Below are 18,124 nucleotides of genomic sequence, written 5' to 3' on the forward strand. Positions count from 1 at the left end.
TTATTATTATTGTTATTATTATTATTATTATTATTATTATTAGTAGTAGTAGTAGTAGTAGTAGTAGTAGTAGTATTGTTATTATTATTATTATTTGAAAGTGTAAATCATTTAAAATACTCTTTTTCATGTGCATATCTCTTCTATCAATCATTAAGGCATGCTCATGGTTGAATAAGAAGAAATCAGTGGCTCAGGATGAGAGCTGGAGAGAGCCTATCAATTTGCAAGCCAAGATACTGAAACACCAGAGTTTCGAGGCTGAGATTCTCGCCAATCGCAACTGTATAGAAGCCCTAACAAAGGCACGAACAAATCAGAACTTTTTTTTTTTATTAAAACTCTTAAATGCTCTCAGGCTCAATATAATATTGATTATGTTTAAATGGCAGGAAGGGGAGAAGATGCTCACTAGTGGTCATCCAGCCAAGGACAAAATAAAACCCAGAATAATGGATCTCAATGAAGGCTGGGATCAGCTCTTAATCAACTGCAAGGAGAAAAAATCACGTTTACAGGAAGCATATCAGGTACATAATGAGAACTGTGTCTGTAGGAGGAAAAATATTCATTGGCTACAGTGGTTTAATTCAAATCTGGAATTATCTATACTAAATGTGAGTTGTTCATAACATAAATGAATTCTTAAGACCATCGTACAGGAAGTAATAGGGTTGTACAAATTGTAATACAATACAATCTAATCTAATATACAAATTGTGTGTACAAGTTCTGCTTGTACAAAAAAATGTAGGCTCCATCCCCCTATGTCAGACATACAGTATAGGCCTAAATATTTTCTTTGTTTTATTATTGGGTAAGTATTAAGGTACTGATGCTGACCTTGGCAAACTGTGTTTCCATTTAGGACTCAGGCCTAGTAAAGCAAATTTAGAATATATACTTAATAAATTTGTGCTTTTAAGATTGTGGCAATAGTTTGAAGAAGGCTCACATATAGTTTGATGGTCAGGTTTTCACATGCTTTTGGCCATACAGAGTAAATAACATTTAAACAGCATATTACATGCTAATATTTGATTCCTTATCCTCCAGGCCTTGCAGTTCCTACGCTTGTTGGATGATGTTGAGGAATGGCTAGATTCAGTTGAAGCTGAAGTGAGTCAGACAGACTATGGGGAGGACCTGGCCTCAGTCAGCAGGCTACTAAAGGCTCTACAAAGCTTGGAGGAAGTAGTGGATGGTCATCTGGAAAAAGTCCAGAATCTGTTGGACACAGCCAAAAATCTCAGCTCTCAAGGCAATTTTCAAGCTAGGGAGATCCAGCAACAAGTTTGGCATATGGCCAACAGGTACCCTATGGTTTTCTACAATAATATTTTTAAGATAATGGTCTGCTGACAGTGAAACTTAAAACAAAAAGAACAGCATAGAAATTGAAATTGCTGGCGTATCCGTTTTTTCCTCAGGTTTAATGCTCTGGCTGAGCCTCTGGAGGCTCGTAGAGATACTCTGGAATCATGGCAGATACTGTTTCAGTTCTACCGGGACATCGAGGATGAAACTGTATGGATTCAGGATAAGCTAAAAGCAACAGCTTCAAAAGACTTTGGTACTTCGCTCGAAAGCACACAAGCAGCAGTCAAAAAATACCAGGTCTGTGTTTAACTGTGTTACAGCTTATATTTATTGGGATAAGTTTTCAGATGTATTCAGCATATATGATGTAAAGTGTTGAATGTTCACTGTATTTATGAGTGTGGACTGCTGGACTCTTTAGGTGATGATGCAAGAAATCACAGGTCGTACCCCTCTGGTGCAGGCAGTACACGAGGCAGGACAGAACTTGGTAAGAGGGAGACACTTTGCCTCAGAGGAGATCAGTACAAGACTGGCTGAACTGAATCAGCTCTTTGACACTTTGAGAAAAGAGTCTGAGAATAAAGGCCACCTGCTGAAAGAAGCCCTGAAAATTCAGACCTTCCTCTCAGAGGTGTGTCCAGTTTATATTAGTAATACAGTAAAAATTAATCCAGCTAATCAATACTACTCTAGTTGATGAAGAATAATGACATTTTACAGGTGCTGTTTTGCAAATTTTAAAATATTAAAATATAATGCTTTGTGGCTAAGTTGAACAGTTAAATAAATGATTGTTAGGGTAATGCTTTAAATATGAATAGGCTTTTTAAGGATGTTTTAGACACCTTCTGGTTTTGTACAGATCTCTGAAATCGAACTGTGGGTGGACGAATTGAAGCCATTTCTGGAGTCTAGAGACTATGGGAAAAGTGAGGAGGCTACAGAGGCACTCCTCAGGAAGTTAGATTCAGTGGACTTGGAGTTAGTCAACCAGCATGAGAAAGTCAAGTCCTTGAAGGAGACTGGGGCTGAAATTGAAAATTGTGGCCATCCCAATAGGTAAAGTCATAAATGCAAATTTAGAGAAACGTTCATACATCTTGGTATGTGGGTATGTATAAATGATCTTAAACTGAGTGTCAATGGTAGACTTTTAACAAATACCATGGTACTGACCATAGAACATTACTTGAAGTTTTAATAGTTTAGAGTTTTAGTATTTCATTTATTTAAATTATTTAATGTGTTTAAATTGTTGAAATATATTTTAAAAGAATAAAAAATAAAGAAAGTTTAGATATGATCTTTAAAATTCTAACTGATATTGCACAATGTGTGTGTGTGTGTGTGTGTGTGTGTGTGTGTGTGTGTGTGTGTGTGTGTGTGTGTGTGTGCGCGTGTGTGTATATAATTGCAGCCATTTGGTGAGCAAGAGTGTCACAAACATGGAGAAGCAGTATGAAAATCTGCTGCAGCTGTCTTTAGATTATCGTACATCATTGGAAGACCAGTACAATCTCTGTGTGTTTGAAAGAGAAAGCAGAGACTTCAAGAGCTGGCTTATTTCTCACATGAACCTCGCAGAGTCAAAGGATTTTGGCCAAGATCTTGAAGATGTGGAGGTACCTTATACTGTATATGTGATTATAATTTAAAAAAGGATGTCCACCAATGGATTTAATTTATAAAGGCCATTCTTGTACAAACTTGTAAGTATCTCAAATCTATGACTAAAACCCTGCTAAGTTTGTGATTCTCAGAAATTGCTTATTTAATTTTGCCAGACCCTGCAGAAAAAATTTGAAGATTTCACCAATGAAGTCAACACTCTGGGTCAAAACAAACTGAATACAGTTCAAAAGCTGAAACAGCAAGTAAAATCATCAGAAGCCCAGAAGAGAGAGAAGGATCTACTAAATTTATGGGAGGAGTTACAAAAGGCTATGAAAACACGAGCACAGGTAAATGTCCAACAAATTTTTGAAAGACTAGACGATTTGTTATTATTATTTCCTCATTTAGCAAAAAAAAAAGTCATACATAAAGGTTTGCATAAGCTAGAACCAACGCAATATCTCACCAGATTTCCAAAGTTTTTGGTAACTGATTTATTCGTACACAAATTTATGTTAATGAATCTGTAAAGTACAAAACACATTAATTGCAAGATTCGCCTTTAGTGCATATTTAGGTCACAGAGAATGTGCTTCTTTTAGCACTATTAGCATACTGTTAAAATGGCTTTTAAAATTAATTATTTCCAACAGAATTTACAATCAGCCCATGAGGTTCACCAGTTTGACCATGACTTGGATGAGTTGAAGAGCTGGATAAGTGAGAAGAAAATTATGTTGGATTCAGAGGACATGGAAAATGACCTGATCAGTGTTCAAGCTCTTATTAGACAGCACGAAGGCCTTGAGGTACTGGCTAGCTATCAATACTGTTATCTAAGAAAGACTTAAAATACGACCAAGTAGTAGACCAGTGAAATCTTGATATAGACAAAAATGTCAGTTTCATTTTTTTAGCGAGATTTGGTGGTAATAGAAGACGATATGCAACGCAGAAAAGAAGAGGGTAGGGCTCTGGTAAGACGTTGTCCCCAGGTGAGGGAAATTCTGTCCGAGAGGATGCAGGAGGTGGAAGAAAACTGGGAAAGCCTCCTGGAGAAAGCTAGCCAGTGTAAACACAGATTACAGCAGGTCATGACTGTCCAGCAGTATCTTACTGACTGGAGGGAGCTCATGTAAGTCATTGATTATTTTTGACTTTGTATATTATTACTGACTAATATGATATTGGACCTGTCAAATACTCTTGACACCTTTACAGGGCGTGGCTTAGGGAGACACTGTCTCTGGTAACAGGAGAGGGACTCAGAGGTGAGGTCAAAGACTTGGCACAGCTAATCAAACGCCACGAGGAGTATCATACCCAGATTGAACGGCAACTTGACAAATCTGGAATGGTGAAAAATGAAGGGAGGCGTCTAATGCAGGAAGGATACTTCATGAGTGAGGAGGTGTGGTTAAAACTATAACAAAAAAATATACACAAAGCACCTTTAGATTGATTCTCTGAAATAACTTTTCTTTTACGTCATACTTCATGACAGATGAATGTTACAAAGCTAATAAAATGGACCTTTGACTTCTAAGCATATATGCATGTTTTTGCTTAAAAAAAAATACAGTTGGAGGATCATCTAGCAGAGTTACAGGATCTGGAGGTCCTGGTTCTTCAGAGCTGGGCTGATAGGAGAGATCTGTATCAGGAGGAGCTTGAGCTGCAGCAGTTGCAGAAAGAACTGGAGCAAGCTGAACACTGGCTGAACACATATGAGAATGTGCTTACTGCCCAAGATTATGGGGTGAGGATACTTATACTGCATTGTGCAATACAACATCGATTTTTGTAATGGATAATATTGCTGGAAGATTTTGTTGCTGTTCTAATTGTAAAACTATATCTTGTTAAATGATTTCTTTGTCTTTCAGGACTCTGTTTCAGATGTTCTAGAACTAATGAAGAAACAGGAGGATCTGGAAGCAATGATACAAGCTCAGAGTGACAGATTTAAGACCTTACACAACAGGAAAACTCAGGTAAAAAGAAAAACAAGTAGGAAAACCAGATCAGGTATATAATTTTATGATTCAGAAAAAAAAAGAGAACATGCAAATCTCATCCACATCCACCACATCTATTGTGCTACTGTGCCAAGATACTGACAGATGACAATATTGACAAAAATAAAATATTACATATGAATGCATTTATTTTGTTAGGACAAGAAACTGGACCACTGCAATATCAGCAAATTGTATTGTAAGAATAAAAGATCAGGACTTATAATATTATTTCTAATTTTACCCTATTATTAACATTATTTGAATCTTTCAGTGCCAGGTATGAAGAGTATTTTACAGCAACATTATTGATATTTGTGTCATAACCACCTGACATCTACCTGAAGCGCATGAGTGCATCATACTGACCTTTTTTTTTTATATTTCCCGTCAAAATGAAGCAACACAAATAAAAAAAATCTTCTGAATTTATGTTAGACATAGTTCTGACTTAGCACACAGTTGCAGAATGAACTGAAATGCACATATACAATTTAGGATGAATTACAGTAGCTAGCCATCAGATATATCAGGTACACTGATACAAGTACATGCTACGAATTCTGGATAGTGTATGACAAGCTGTTTCAGTATTAGTTCAAACTGAATCGGTAAAACAAGGATGTAGGGCTTGTGTTTGATGCATGTGCCATAATGCTTTCTGCTGATTAGCCATACTTTTAGGAATATTAATTAAGCAGGCTTTGAGACAGTTAGGTTCCAAACTTATTCCAAACTTTGCAAATATCCAATGACACTACTTTTAGTGCCACACAGGCTGTCACTGGATATTTGCAAAGTTTGACTTGCCAAATATCCACTTATAAATATAGATAGCTTTTCATTGTGCTGTAATGTGACAAAAATAATGGCTACTATTATATATTAGGTGGTTTAGTATGTAGCATTAATATGTTTAATGTGAGAAAATGTCTAGACCTGCATTCAAATATGTCTATGCAATCACTACGCTTACCCGGTAGCTAACCTGTCTTCAGACAGACAGTGTTTTGCACAGAAAGATCTGGTTAATGGTATAGCATTCTAAACAGAACAGTTGTTTTTTATTCATTAAACTCCATCCGGCTAAAGATTATTATTTGTAGGTAGCCTGTTTTGGGTAATATGGTAGTATGTATTTAAGGAAACACTTGTGCCCTTAAAATAAGGCTTAGTGAGTCTAATAAAAACATTACTCTTGTTAAGTAGCAAGATATCTATTAAATCCTTTGCACATAAGGGGGTAGACTCCCGTGTCTGGTATTTCACCTGTCCTGCAAATTCTCTAAAATTTATAACAAACTTTGATATCTCAGAAAGAGCAGAGGCTGCAACAGACTTATGGAGAAGATATTGGTTCCAGGAAGAAGCCTTACCGTGTGACTTCTCTAAGGCGAAACCATTCTGATCATCCTGCCTCAGTTTCTCCGACTTCTGTAGCCAAAGACATCCTAAGAAGAAACAGCAGTGGAATGAGAGACGGCATAATACTATCCTCAGCACCACTGAGGAGAAACAGTAGTGGCAAGGATGACAGTTCTACAGCTCCTCGAGTGGCATCTATGCTCAAGAGGATGACCAGCAACAGTGGCGATACCACAACCTCCAATTCACCCTCTGTCAAATCTTTCCCTGACTCTTCTCAGTCACAAAACGCATCTCATTCTAGCCTTGTTTACAGACCCCATCTATTTTCCAGCACAAATTCTAACCACACCTCTATGCTTGAAAATGTAGTAAATACCTCTGGAGGCACAAGTCTTTCCCACAAATCCTCTTCTCTTGACAACCCCAAAGAAGTGAATTTTTCAAGTTCAAATGACGTGATCGATGAACATGCTAAATCTGTATTTCTTGAATCAAATAACGTGATTAAGGAAATTCCTAAATCCATACACCTCGAATCAAATGGAGAGAGAGACGAACCTCCTAAATCCATACACCTTGAATCAAATGAAAAGATAGAGGCACTTCCTGATTCCATACAACTGGTTTCAAATGAAGAGATTGAGGAACCTTCTACATCCATACACCTTAATCCTCCTGTACCCAAGCCAAGAAAACTTGCAGCAGTGACTGAAAATCCCACACCTTTCTCCACCTTGCAACCACCATCACCTCCACAATCTTCTCCACCACCACCACCCACATTAAGAAAATCCACTGAGGAAGCTAAGGATTTTACTGAGGAACCTACTGAAGAACCATCATCTCTAGCTCACAAGGTATGGTTCAGTAAAACACACTTTAATGTATTTATTGTATATTTGCTCTAAAAAAATATTTGTGCTGTTTAGGTCAGAGCAGGCTTGGTCAAGATGGAGGGACCACTGGATATTAAACTGAAACAAGGAGGAATTAAAGTAAGCTGTCCAGCTGATATAAAATTCAGATTTTGCTTACAAGCCAATTTAGACATCTTGAGGTCTAAATTTAATTTGAATTTGAATCAGGAATAAAAACCCTACACATACATCAGCCCTCTGTAGTTAAGATTCTACACTCCTGTTATACATATTCTGACAATAAATAAGGTGTTTTTATTAACTAAATATTGGTGGTGTGTGGGTTTGAATCAGGGTATGGAACATTGGGAAACCGTCTATGCACTACTGGAAGAAGAGACACTGAATTTGTTTAATGATCAAAATGCTGCTGAAGAGGTATGAATACATAAGAAACTACACATACAGGGTATATACAATACATCAGTCAGTCCTAGTTGTCTCCCAGCAAAATTCTTTTAGAATTCCAACATACATGATACTGTAGCTAACATGGAAACACAACACCAATCATTAACCAACAAGCCCCCATTTTTAGCTACCATACACATGCATTTGTAGCTATCATAGCTAACTTTGACATGCTTTACAGAACTGCACTCGATGGCCATCTATCACTGTGGCTGGAGCAATTTGTAGAGATAACCCATACTACAGGAGAAAGAACTACACCTTCAAACTGATGTATGTAAAATACTCTTCTAAAGCCTTCTGATAAATTATATATGTAACCTGAATGACAGACACAGGGTTTCAGGTTTTAATATATGTGCATCGAGCTGAAACTGAGACTGGTCATTAGAGGTTATAATAAATACCTTAATTCTTTTTTTTTCCCAAGTAAAATTCACTCATATAAATAAATACTATATAATAAATACAAAAGTTTTCCCATTAAGGAAGATTAAAAAACATTAGCTAAGGCTAAATAACTATAGCTTTATTACTAGTGTCTCATAATCAGGTCAAGTGAAGTCACTTTTATTGTCACATCACCACAGCACATGTGCCTTGGTGGGTGAAATTCTTAGGAGCAAACTCCAGAAATTACAGAACAGTTATGCAGATAAGATATAGATAATGAGTTGACGTGAAAATGTGCAATTTGCTCATACATATAGTCAGTAAACACAGTGTACTATTGGGCATCCTTACAGTAGCATTACACATTATATGCAATATGTACTTATATACAGTATGTATATGTGTAAATATATGTAAATATATTATATATAAAATACTATAAGGTGCAAAACAGCTTGTACAGGTACAGAAGTGACATGGATGTGCATTGGATGGTATCTAGTGGTAACAGATGGATTATGGCATTAAATGCAGTGTGTATGTATAATATTATTATTAAAATAATATTAATTTTAAAATAATAAAAAATTATATTAAAATAAAATAATATTAATAATAATAATAACAATAATTCTTCTTCTTCTTCTTCTTCTTCTTCTTATTATTATTATTATTATTATTATTATTATTATTATTATTATTATTATTATTATTATTATTATTATCAATGACAGTAATAACTCTGGTTAAAAACTAGTTGAATGCTATTATCGGGACAATCTTTGCCAAACTACTTGCTAACTATTATTATACAAATGGTACATCAATAAATACAACGTGTATTAAGCTATATAATAGTGACAGGTACTGAGTCTTATTCTTGTGTCAGATCCATTAAAGTTTGGATTTGTTGCTAAAAAGTGACTTCATTTTTTTTTTTTAACACATAGCCAATCGAAAAGAGAGATTTATTCTTTGAAATGTAATATTTAAAGTCCAAGGTATTAAGTGGGAAAAAAAACTTGATTAAAGATACATAAAAATATATCAATGTTATTTCCCACTTCAGCTGATCACCTAATTAAAGAATCATTAGTGAAAGTGAAAATGACGTGACATACGGCTAAGTACGGTGACCCATACTCAGAATTCGTTCTCTGCATTTAACCCATCCAAAGTGCACACACACAGCAGTGAACACACACACACTGTGAACACACACCCGGAACAGTCATTTATGCTGCGGCACCCAGGGAGCAGTTGGGGGGGTTCGGTGCCTTGCTCAAGGGCACCTCAGTCGTGGTATTGCCGGCCTGAGACTCGAACACACAACCTTAGGTTTAGGTGTCAGACTCTCTAACCATTAGGCCATGACTCCCCCTCATGATCATTTTTGTTTAATGTTATGGAGAGAAGATTACTGTCACAAGTATATTCACTGAATTATAGTTTTCCATAATACAGTTATAACTGGAGTGTAGTGATTAATTGAATAAACCCATATAACTGTTGTGATCCTTTTGGTTAAGACTGAATGATGGCAGTCACTACCTGTTTGCTGCACCCTCTCATGATGAACAGCAGAAGTGGTTGGAGGAGCTGCAGAACTCCACCGGTCAGAGAGTCGTCTCAGAGAATACTGGGTAAGGAAACAAAAATATGGCAGTACCATATTTAGTATTGGTAATATTCATATACTGTATATATTGCATATGTAGTTTTTAAAATCTGATACTAAACATAGTTTTTTAAATTTAAATATATACCTTTTATTTCACAGAGAAGAAAAGATAGAGACAACAAAGCAGCATGTCTCAGGATTATTGGATGAACCGCAAACACAAGTTTCTACCTTTGAGCCAGAAAAAGGTAAGCAACTCAAAGCAGACTGCAAGACTTTGAAAACATTTTTGCTTGTATGTGTGTTTTAATAAGAGGTTTTTGAACAAAGATTCCACAGAGAATTACGAGAAGGAGAAAGAACCACCTCCCAAACCACCGCACACATACTACAACCAACACCGCTACCCAGAAAAAGGAGAAAGCAATGACTCAGGTGAGCTTAAAAATAGCTCATCAATACTTGGGATTCAGGAGGAATACAGGCTTTATTTATGTGTCTGAGACCGGACATTGTAATTGACCTCTCAAAAAGTATGTATTTAAATGCTTGATTTTTTTTTCAAATAATTTTTATTTCTGTGACATCAGAATTCCCAGCACAAACCCCCAGGTCATCTGGAGTGTAAAGACACCCAAATAAATGTGGCCAAAGACTAATGAAATGAAATGACATTTATTTTAAAAGAGCTATCAAAGCTCTGTGGTTCCCCATTCCATACTGAAGTCTGGTTACTGTTCATTAGGAGTTTTTCCACATGCCCTTATGGGCTTCCTTCCACTTCTCTGGTTTCCTCCTACTTTCCCAAACATGAATGTAGGGGGAATGGCCACACTAAAATTGCCTGTAGGTATGAATGTGTGTGGTGTGTGTGTGTGTGTGTGTGTGTGTGTGTGTGTGTGTGTGTGTGTGTGTGTGTGTGTGTGTGTGTGTGTGTGTGTGTGTGTGTGTGTGTGTGTGCATGGTCCTATGTGATGGACTGGCAACCCATACAGGGTGTTTTCCCCACCTCATCCACAGAGTCCTGGGTCAGGCTATGGTGTCTCTGACAAGGATCAAGAAGCTGCTGAAGATGATTGTACTGTATGTGGACACCTGAGCATCACAGCTATTTGTGGGTCTGAATGGGAAAACATATAGCACATATGAGGGCAGTGGTGGCTAAAGATCTGTTGTTTTTTTTATTGGAAGATCAGGGCTTGAAGCCCTACCACTGCCAAGCTGACACTGGTGGGCATTTGAGCAAGGCCCTTAAACCTCTCTGCTCCTGGGGCACTGTATTATGGCTGACCCTGTGCTCTGAACCCAATCTCTAAAGTTGGGATATGCGAAGAAAGACTTTCACTGTTACGTGTGACAAAATTAAGGCTTCTATTCTATACAAACCTTGTGGTCAGGTGTCCACAAACTGTTAACCATATAGTGTGTAAGTAATATACCATAAACCTTTTGTTATAACACACAACTATCTTGTACCCTTTGAAGTACCTTCATTAGCATTTTATAATATCCACCTAACAATTAGGGGGCCTAACTGTTGCTTTGCACAAAGCCCCCCTTTTCTCCTTAACTCCACATTTTAGTGCAAAGAGACCATAATAGTGGCACCACTGACTGGATGTTACATGTGTGGATGATCATTTTCAGCACAGCCTTGACACTGGCGCTACAGCGGCATAACAACATGTTTTCACTGATAGAACTGTTTCAAGCAGCGAGAAAACTTTTTATACTTACTGGCCATGTTATTATACACTTTGTTGTTCCACCTAATAGGATAATTATAGATTAGAGCATATTTTTCTATTCAAATAAATGTGTTGATTATAGTTCAATCAGGGTCGGTTTGTTGCCACAGACGTGGCATTAGGTATATATTTTTGTTGGCAGACTATCAACTCATCAATGACTCTACAACACTGATACTGACTTGATACACTTGTACCAGTGCGACACAAGGTGTCAGGTTTATTTGCTGTGCCACCACCTTATACAGACACACTATACCATATACAGTCATGTTTTCTGCTTTTGTCAGCATTGCAATTTGATCTGAATGATTGTGTGAAATGTCCCATGCATTGCTGCTCACCATTGCCTTACCATTGTATATGTCCACCCGATTTCTGTTTATAGTAACAGCAATATATTATATTAATAGCCATATATTTTGTTTATAGCACATACCAGTCTGAAATTTTCAGTTTATACTAATAGCCATCAGAATATTACGGTATATTCATAGTACATATATATTCATCTGTATATAATGTTCATAGTACACACATCTGTAAATTACTTCTATATTACCACTTTATTTAACTCATTTAAATCTTGTACAAACTGTATATCCTACACTTGCTGCTATTGCACTCTGGTTAGACCTAAACTGCATGTCATTGCCTTGTACTTGTACATGTGTAATGACAATAATGTTGAATCTAATCTAATCTAATCTAATCTAATCTAATGATGGAAATACATAAAGCATAAAATAAAAACCCTTTCCCATAATTAGATTAAATTAAGCACATCAGGTAATATTAAATGCTGAGCCTTTATATATTTTAAAGTGAAAAATTTGTTTTCAACGTCCAAAACCAACATATGGGCTTGTTTTAATGCAAAACTTACAGCTACAGATACACCTACAGATCAATGAAAATGCAAATAATAATAATTACACATAGAATTTAAGTACATTTTGAATTAATTTACACAATTCTAACCATTGCTGTAATATGTTTTGAAATATTCCTTATTTTTGACAATACATTGGGCCATTGCACTATACATCAGATCACGTGAGTCTTTTAATGTGTCTCCTCAGCAACAGTTGGCATGAACAATGTACAGGCAAAACTGGGAAACGGAAATAGACTTAAAGTTATATTGAAAAGAGCTGTTTTCTTTGTTTACTTTCAGTGTCTTTGAGAGGTCTGAGGAACAACCAAACCCCAGCTTTCTCTCCTCCTCCTCCTCCCCCACAAAACCAGCAGGAGAATGCAAGCAAAGAAAAGTCCAAAAACAAGAACGTCTTCAAAAAATTCTTTAAAATGTAATTCATACCATTTCGTAAAAAAATGTCTTACCCCTCAAATTTCTCTCTATTCACTGGCTCAAGGTAAAGGTGTTTCATTGATTACTAGCTCTTCTTACAGGATATGTAATAGGAAAAATAAGAGCTATACAGAATCACACTAGTCTAAATTATTACTTTTCATCATTATTACTTTTTAACTGTAATTTTCTTTCGATATACATTCTACACATTGATTATTACATAATGCTTACTGTAACTGTACTTCCACTTAACTGAAATTCAGATCATTATTATACATTACAGTATTTAATGTACACTGAAATGAATGTGGTGTATCTCAATGAATAAACAAACCTATGAAAGTTCAGTTGTCGATTTAGATTTTATTGTATAATGTAGTCTTGATACTTACATTGTTTCCCGTTTATTTTTATTTTCATTTATTTTATTTCCCCTGCTCCTAAAACACCTGATGTAACTAATGAGATAATTAACACCTTTTGTGAGTTCAGTGTGCAGGACAAAAGTTAGGGGAAAACAATTTATTTTCTCTAAATGCAACCGTGACTTCATTAATAAATGCAGGTGCAATTTCACTACAAGGTTCCCAGACTATTAGGAGTGTGACAGCACTGTTTTGTCTGCACTCCTAACGATGAACAGTTGATGCAGAGTTCATAAAAACGTTATCTGCAAATACATTTACATTTATTTGACTCCAGTACTAGCCAATAATCTAAGATAACAAAGAAAATACTGTTAGCAGCCCAAAATTTGGTACTGTTAATGGTATTTGTTGTCCTTATAACCTTAATTTATTCCTTACATTCCTTACCTTTGATTACACATAAAGCCAACTCTAGCCATACATTGCCCTCGATTAACATTTGTCAATTAGCATTTTTTTTTTTAGCCATGGCTACATATAACAACCACCATTTCTTGTGATTGTCCCTGATTTGTTTTATTTACTTCGGCTCTTTCTTAATCACTCTTCGCTCTTTCTTAATTGATATGGCGAAACTTCCTGTATTTACTTGGTGCCAGACCAACTTTATGTTTAAAAAAATAAAAATCTAACCAAAATTCATACAACTAAGGAAGATACTAAAAGAAACTCATTTTGCACGTGTTTATTTTCAGCTCTGTGTTTATTGTTCATTTAAAACGAGGGAAATTGTGTTATTTTAATCATTTCATTTACAGTTCTCCACAGTCTCTACATGCTTACAGTATATAGCCTGCAGACTTCAGTATCTTCAGTAGGCAGGCCCGAATCTCAGTTGTGCACAGGGACATGTTGTAATGCTGGAAACTTTTAATCAGTTAGTCTTGTAAATGCAAACAATTCTCTTACATGATTTTGCTCTAATATGAATCTTGTATATTATTTTATTTACAGCAGCATGAGAAAAAGGAAAACAAAAACAGACAGGTGTTTACCTACAGGATGTGAAGTAATGAGGAGTAAAGTCAATAAGAGTTATGGCTATGTTGTATCCATAGCTGTCCTGTGACAGTTCACTAATTTATCATCCTGATAAATAAATAAATAAATAAATAAATAGATAGATAGATAGATAGATAGATAGATAGATAGATAGATAGATAGATAGATAGATAGATAGAATGATTGATTGATTGATTGATTGATTGATTGATTGATTGATTGATTGATTGATTGATTGATTGATTGATTGATTGTGAGCCACTCTTTTGGTTACTCCTGTCATGGGCAAGATTTCAGAGATGAGCAGTATTTATCCTCAAGGTACTTCACCAGTATATTTAGACAGCCATGTACTCTGGCTAATTCAAAAACAGCCTACACAGACAGATAAACAAGCAGTAAGTAAATTCAGAAACAAATCAAACAAACCACATTTTTCCTGTTCTTATTTATTCACATTTTGCAATATATGTATTTTAATAATAATGAATATTTTTTAAACCAAAGATCACATTATAAAACAAGAATTGTTCCAAATCTGTGTGTATGTGTAGAAAGCTGGTCTGAGAAGTTTTTCAGGCTTTTCCAGGTAATGAAACAACTCTAGCACAAGATGGAGCCAAAGACAATGCAAACTTCAATTTAAACGCAATTATTTCGGTTTGGTCCAGAGGTCCATCCATATTGGTTATATGTGTACATTTGTAACACTTTATAAACTATAAGTAAAGATCAATGCAGTCCATAAACATTGGTATAATATGTTAATTTTTTACTATATTGATTTTTTATTAATTTTTTTTCTCCTTGTGTTTAATTTCTGTTATATGTTTATGTAAAGCTGCTTTGAGACGAAGCCCACTGTAAAAAGCGCTATACAAATAAAATAAACTTGAATGTGTATCGTTAACCTTTTTAATACACAACTCATATGTCAAATATATCTTTGTGTAACATTACTATTACTATTAGTAATTTCTATTACTATTACTTTAAGCTTTCATTTAAAAGAATAGGCACGTTTTTAAATTTTTATTTTATTTTCGTATAGCGACTGTTTTTAATCTTTGTCATTAATTTTTATGTGTTTAAATTCAATTCATTTTAGGCTGAATGTAATTCTAAATGAATCTTATATTAAACTAATAATGTTTACTTGCAGTGATAGAATTTTTTACAATAACAATGAAACCTTACTGCTATTACCGTTGTATATATGTTATCCACTTATACTGGATATTCGATATTTACTTGACATGATGACAGATCATCGAGCGTTTACATGGCATGCAAAATGTAGTGGTAAATAAAACAAAAACAAAAAAAAATACCACACTTGTGTCTAACAAAAGCTAACAGTGACATCAGAAATACAGTGAAATGTATCAGAATATAAAGCTCTAAGAAACTGAATGCTAAGAGATCATATAAATAATATATTTTTCTACTTCTCTAAATATAACCTCTCAGCTGATTTAGCCTAAATTAATTTTATATTATAATTATAGTTTTTTTTATGTGTAATAAGAATGAAAATCCTACATATAAACACCTAATTGTACGTCCAGTGTAAAAGTTGTTTTAGATAAGTCCCCTCCTCTAAATTATTTCCCAATAGGACACACATTCGACGTCAGACATGCATTCTTTCTCTGACCGCTAGGAGGAGCCCTTATTGCATTTATAAAATGATATAAACGTTCCCTCACACAGAGACGCGTTAACACTTCAGCTCTTCAGTGTATGTTCAATGATCTGGACGGTAACTCTGTTTATTTAATGCACTTTATGTGATCTTTTTTTCCAGTTCGTCTCAGCAACTTTTTAAACTATTTAGTTTAATTAAACAGTAAATAAACTGCTTTCTCTCAAATGAGATACAATTCGTTTACGCAATGAGACAGGAATTAGGGAACAATATTAAATACATGAATGACAAACCTTAAAATGTTAATCAAGGTTTTGTTAAAGATCCTTTTTTCGGTAAAATTAAGACAACATGACAACCGTGGAAATAGGTCAATTAAACAGACAACAGAAAATATATCTTATATTAAACATATCTTAGACTGTTTCTTCTTATACAGCTCAGTGCTTAAAGTCTTAAAGGTGCCAGTTACAGATAAAAGTCACAGTTAAAATAAATGTAAAGCATATGTGTGAAAACATGAAACACGTCTTATAAGCCAGTAAAAACTCGGACAGATAAGATTTTAAATTTTCTGTCTTACCGAGTCAGATAGATGACTGAAATGATGTCGATATGTAAAGCAACATGTGGGCGCAATCAGAAACATCCATGCTGTTATTGATTTGTTTTGAACTTTGAATGGCTGCTTATGTCCATCTGTTTGGAGAAAATATTCTGATAATGTTCCAGGCGCTGCTGCACAAACCAGCATGAAAAAGTTTTTTTTTTTACCGTCTTTCATTTCCAGGATTAGGAAGCAAAAATATTTGTAATATATATGGGTTTTTTTTTTTAGTGAAATTAAATGAGGGATTATTTCTTCATTGTGCACAAGTCGTAACTCAAGAGACTTTAGAATTGGTTATAGTAGTTACTACTACTACTACTACTACTACTACTACTACTACTACTACTGCTACTACTACTACTACTACTACTACTACTACTACTAATAATAATAATAATAATAATAATAATAATAATAATAATCGATGTTCAAAAATCACAGATAATTTGTGCTTTTCTATTCTACTTCTTCTGCTTCTTTTACTTCCTATGATGATAATTGTTGTTCATATTTTTATGTTGTTTCATAGTTGTTGTTTTTTTTAGAGCGCATTGCGATTTAGCTAAGATGGATAATAAGAAGCTAAATAATAATAAAATATTAAAAAAAAAAAAAAAAAAAAAAAAAAAAAAAAACGTGGAAAACCATGTAGTCCTTATCTATTCGGCATTATGCCCCTAAACCGTATATCAAGAATATAATTTCACCTAATAGCCAATAAACTGTTTTGTTTTGTTTTTTTCGAAAAAATCATATCTCATTTATACATTTATCATGTGTATAATTGTGTGTGTATATGTGTGCGCGTGTTTATGTATATTAGTACTATCCTTGTTTGTTTGTTTGTGTGTGTGTGCGTGTGTGTGTGTGTGTGTGTGTGTGTGTGTGTGTGTGTGTGTGTGTGTGTGTGTGTGTGTGTGTGTGTGTGTGTGTGTGCGTGCGTGTGTGCGTGCGTGCGTGCGTGCGTGCGTGCGTGTGTGTGTGTGTGTGTGTGTGTGTGTGTGTGTGTGTGTGTGTGTGTGTGTGTGTGTGTGTGTGTGTGTGTGTGTGTGTGTGTGTGTGTTACTTTCTCATGTGCCAGTGAAACACCCTGCAGCACAACGCATACATTTGACTGGAATTCAATGAACAAACGTGTAACTACATTAAAAGCCAGTTAGATGTGCACTAATGTCACCGCCCCCCCCCCCCCCCTTTTTGTTTTTGTTTTTTGTTTTAGCAATTCTTCATATAAATGAAACTTTATACATTACTGATGTATGGAAACCCAACATTTAGATTTAGATTTCAAATGTCAGATTAAAAGCTGTAGAAAATGCTGTATTTTGCTTCCTCTAGGTCTGACCGTTGCCAGAGGTTTAAAAAGAAGTTATTTGCCTAATGAGCCTGATTAGTCATAAAGGTTTAATTAATTCGAATTAAAAGTAGAACTTATTGTGAGTGCTTATTTTAAAATCCCAACAAATGGATTCTACCTTGTTCTCCATATATCATTTCTGACTTTCCTAACATGCAACTTGCACAATTCACTTAAATTTAACTTTAGCATGAAAAAATTGTGGACTGTTGTATAAAACGTTATAATGCCCTGGTATTACTTCTAATATACTTTTTATGTCAGCTGCCTAAATGATTATCGTTGACATTTTCTGCTGTTCTGCACCTAGGCAGATTTAGTAGGTGTACTGTTATTACTTGGAAATCATGG

The 18,124-nt window shown here is 35.1% G+C and overlaps 1 protein-coding gene across 2 annotated transcripts in view; it reads left to right on the top strand.

The window, feature by feature from the left end:
- Positions 1 to 13,075, top strand: part of sptbn5 (spectrin, beta, non-erythrocytic 5) — a 46,794-nt gene extending 33,719 nt beyond the window's left edge. Inside the window, exons 51-71 of one of the 2 annotated variants that reach the window (XM_027172892.2) lie at positions 159 to 305; positions 393 to 530; positions 1,057 to 1,313; positions 1,431 to 1,617; positions 1,742 to 1,954; positions 2,186 to 2,382; positions 2,741 to 2,945; positions 3,108 to 3,284; positions 3,591 to 3,746; positions 3,855 to 4,072; positions 4,159 to 4,348; positions 4,520 to 4,696; positions 4,824 to 4,931; positions 6,272 to 7,180; positions 7,253 to 7,318; positions 7,535 to 7,618; positions 7,833 to 7,924; positions 9,574 to 9,687; positions 9,825 to 9,913; positions 9,996 to 10,100; positions 12,591 to 13,075. In XM_027172892.2, coding sequence (XP_027028693.2) covers positions 159 to 305; positions 393 to 530; positions 1,057 to 1,313; positions 1,431 to 1,617; positions 1,742 to 1,954; positions 2,186 to 2,382; positions 2,741 to 2,945; positions 3,108 to 3,284; positions 3,591 to 3,746; positions 3,855 to 4,072; positions 4,159 to 4,348; positions 4,520 to 4,696; positions 4,824 to 4,931; positions 6,272 to 7,180; positions 7,253 to 7,318; positions 7,535 to 7,618; positions 7,833 to 7,924; positions 9,574 to 9,687; positions 9,825 to 9,913; positions 9,996 to 10,100; positions 12,591 to 12,727 — 3,966 coding nt within the window. In that variant the 3' untranslated portion in view covers positions 12,728 to 13,075. Of the gene's footprint in view, positions 1 to 158; positions 306 to 392; positions 531 to 1,056; positions 1,314 to 1,430; positions 1,618 to 1,741; positions 1,955 to 2,185; positions 2,383 to 2,740; positions 2,946 to 3,107; positions 3,285 to 3,590; positions 3,747 to 3,840; positions 4,073 to 4,158; positions 4,349 to 4,519; positions 4,697 to 4,823; positions 4,932 to 6,271; positions 7,181 to 7,252; positions 7,319 to 7,534; positions 7,619 to 7,832; positions 7,925 to 9,573; positions 9,688 to 9,824; positions 9,914 to 9,995; positions 10,101 to 12,590 lie in introns of those variants that run through there. The other variant, XM_047821126.1, reaches the window with a different exon arrangement.
- Positions 13,076 to 18,124: the final 5,049 nt, after the last annotated feature.

The sequence above is a fragment of the Tachysurus fulvidraco genome, chromosome 12 (assembly GCF_022655615.1).
Source record: "Tachysurus fulvidraco isolate hzauxx_2018 chromosome 12, HZAU_PFXX_2.0, whole genome shotgun sequence".
Lineage (NCBI taxonomy): Eukaryota > Metazoa > Chordata > Actinopteri > Siluriformes > Bagridae > Tachysurus > Tachysurus fulvidraco.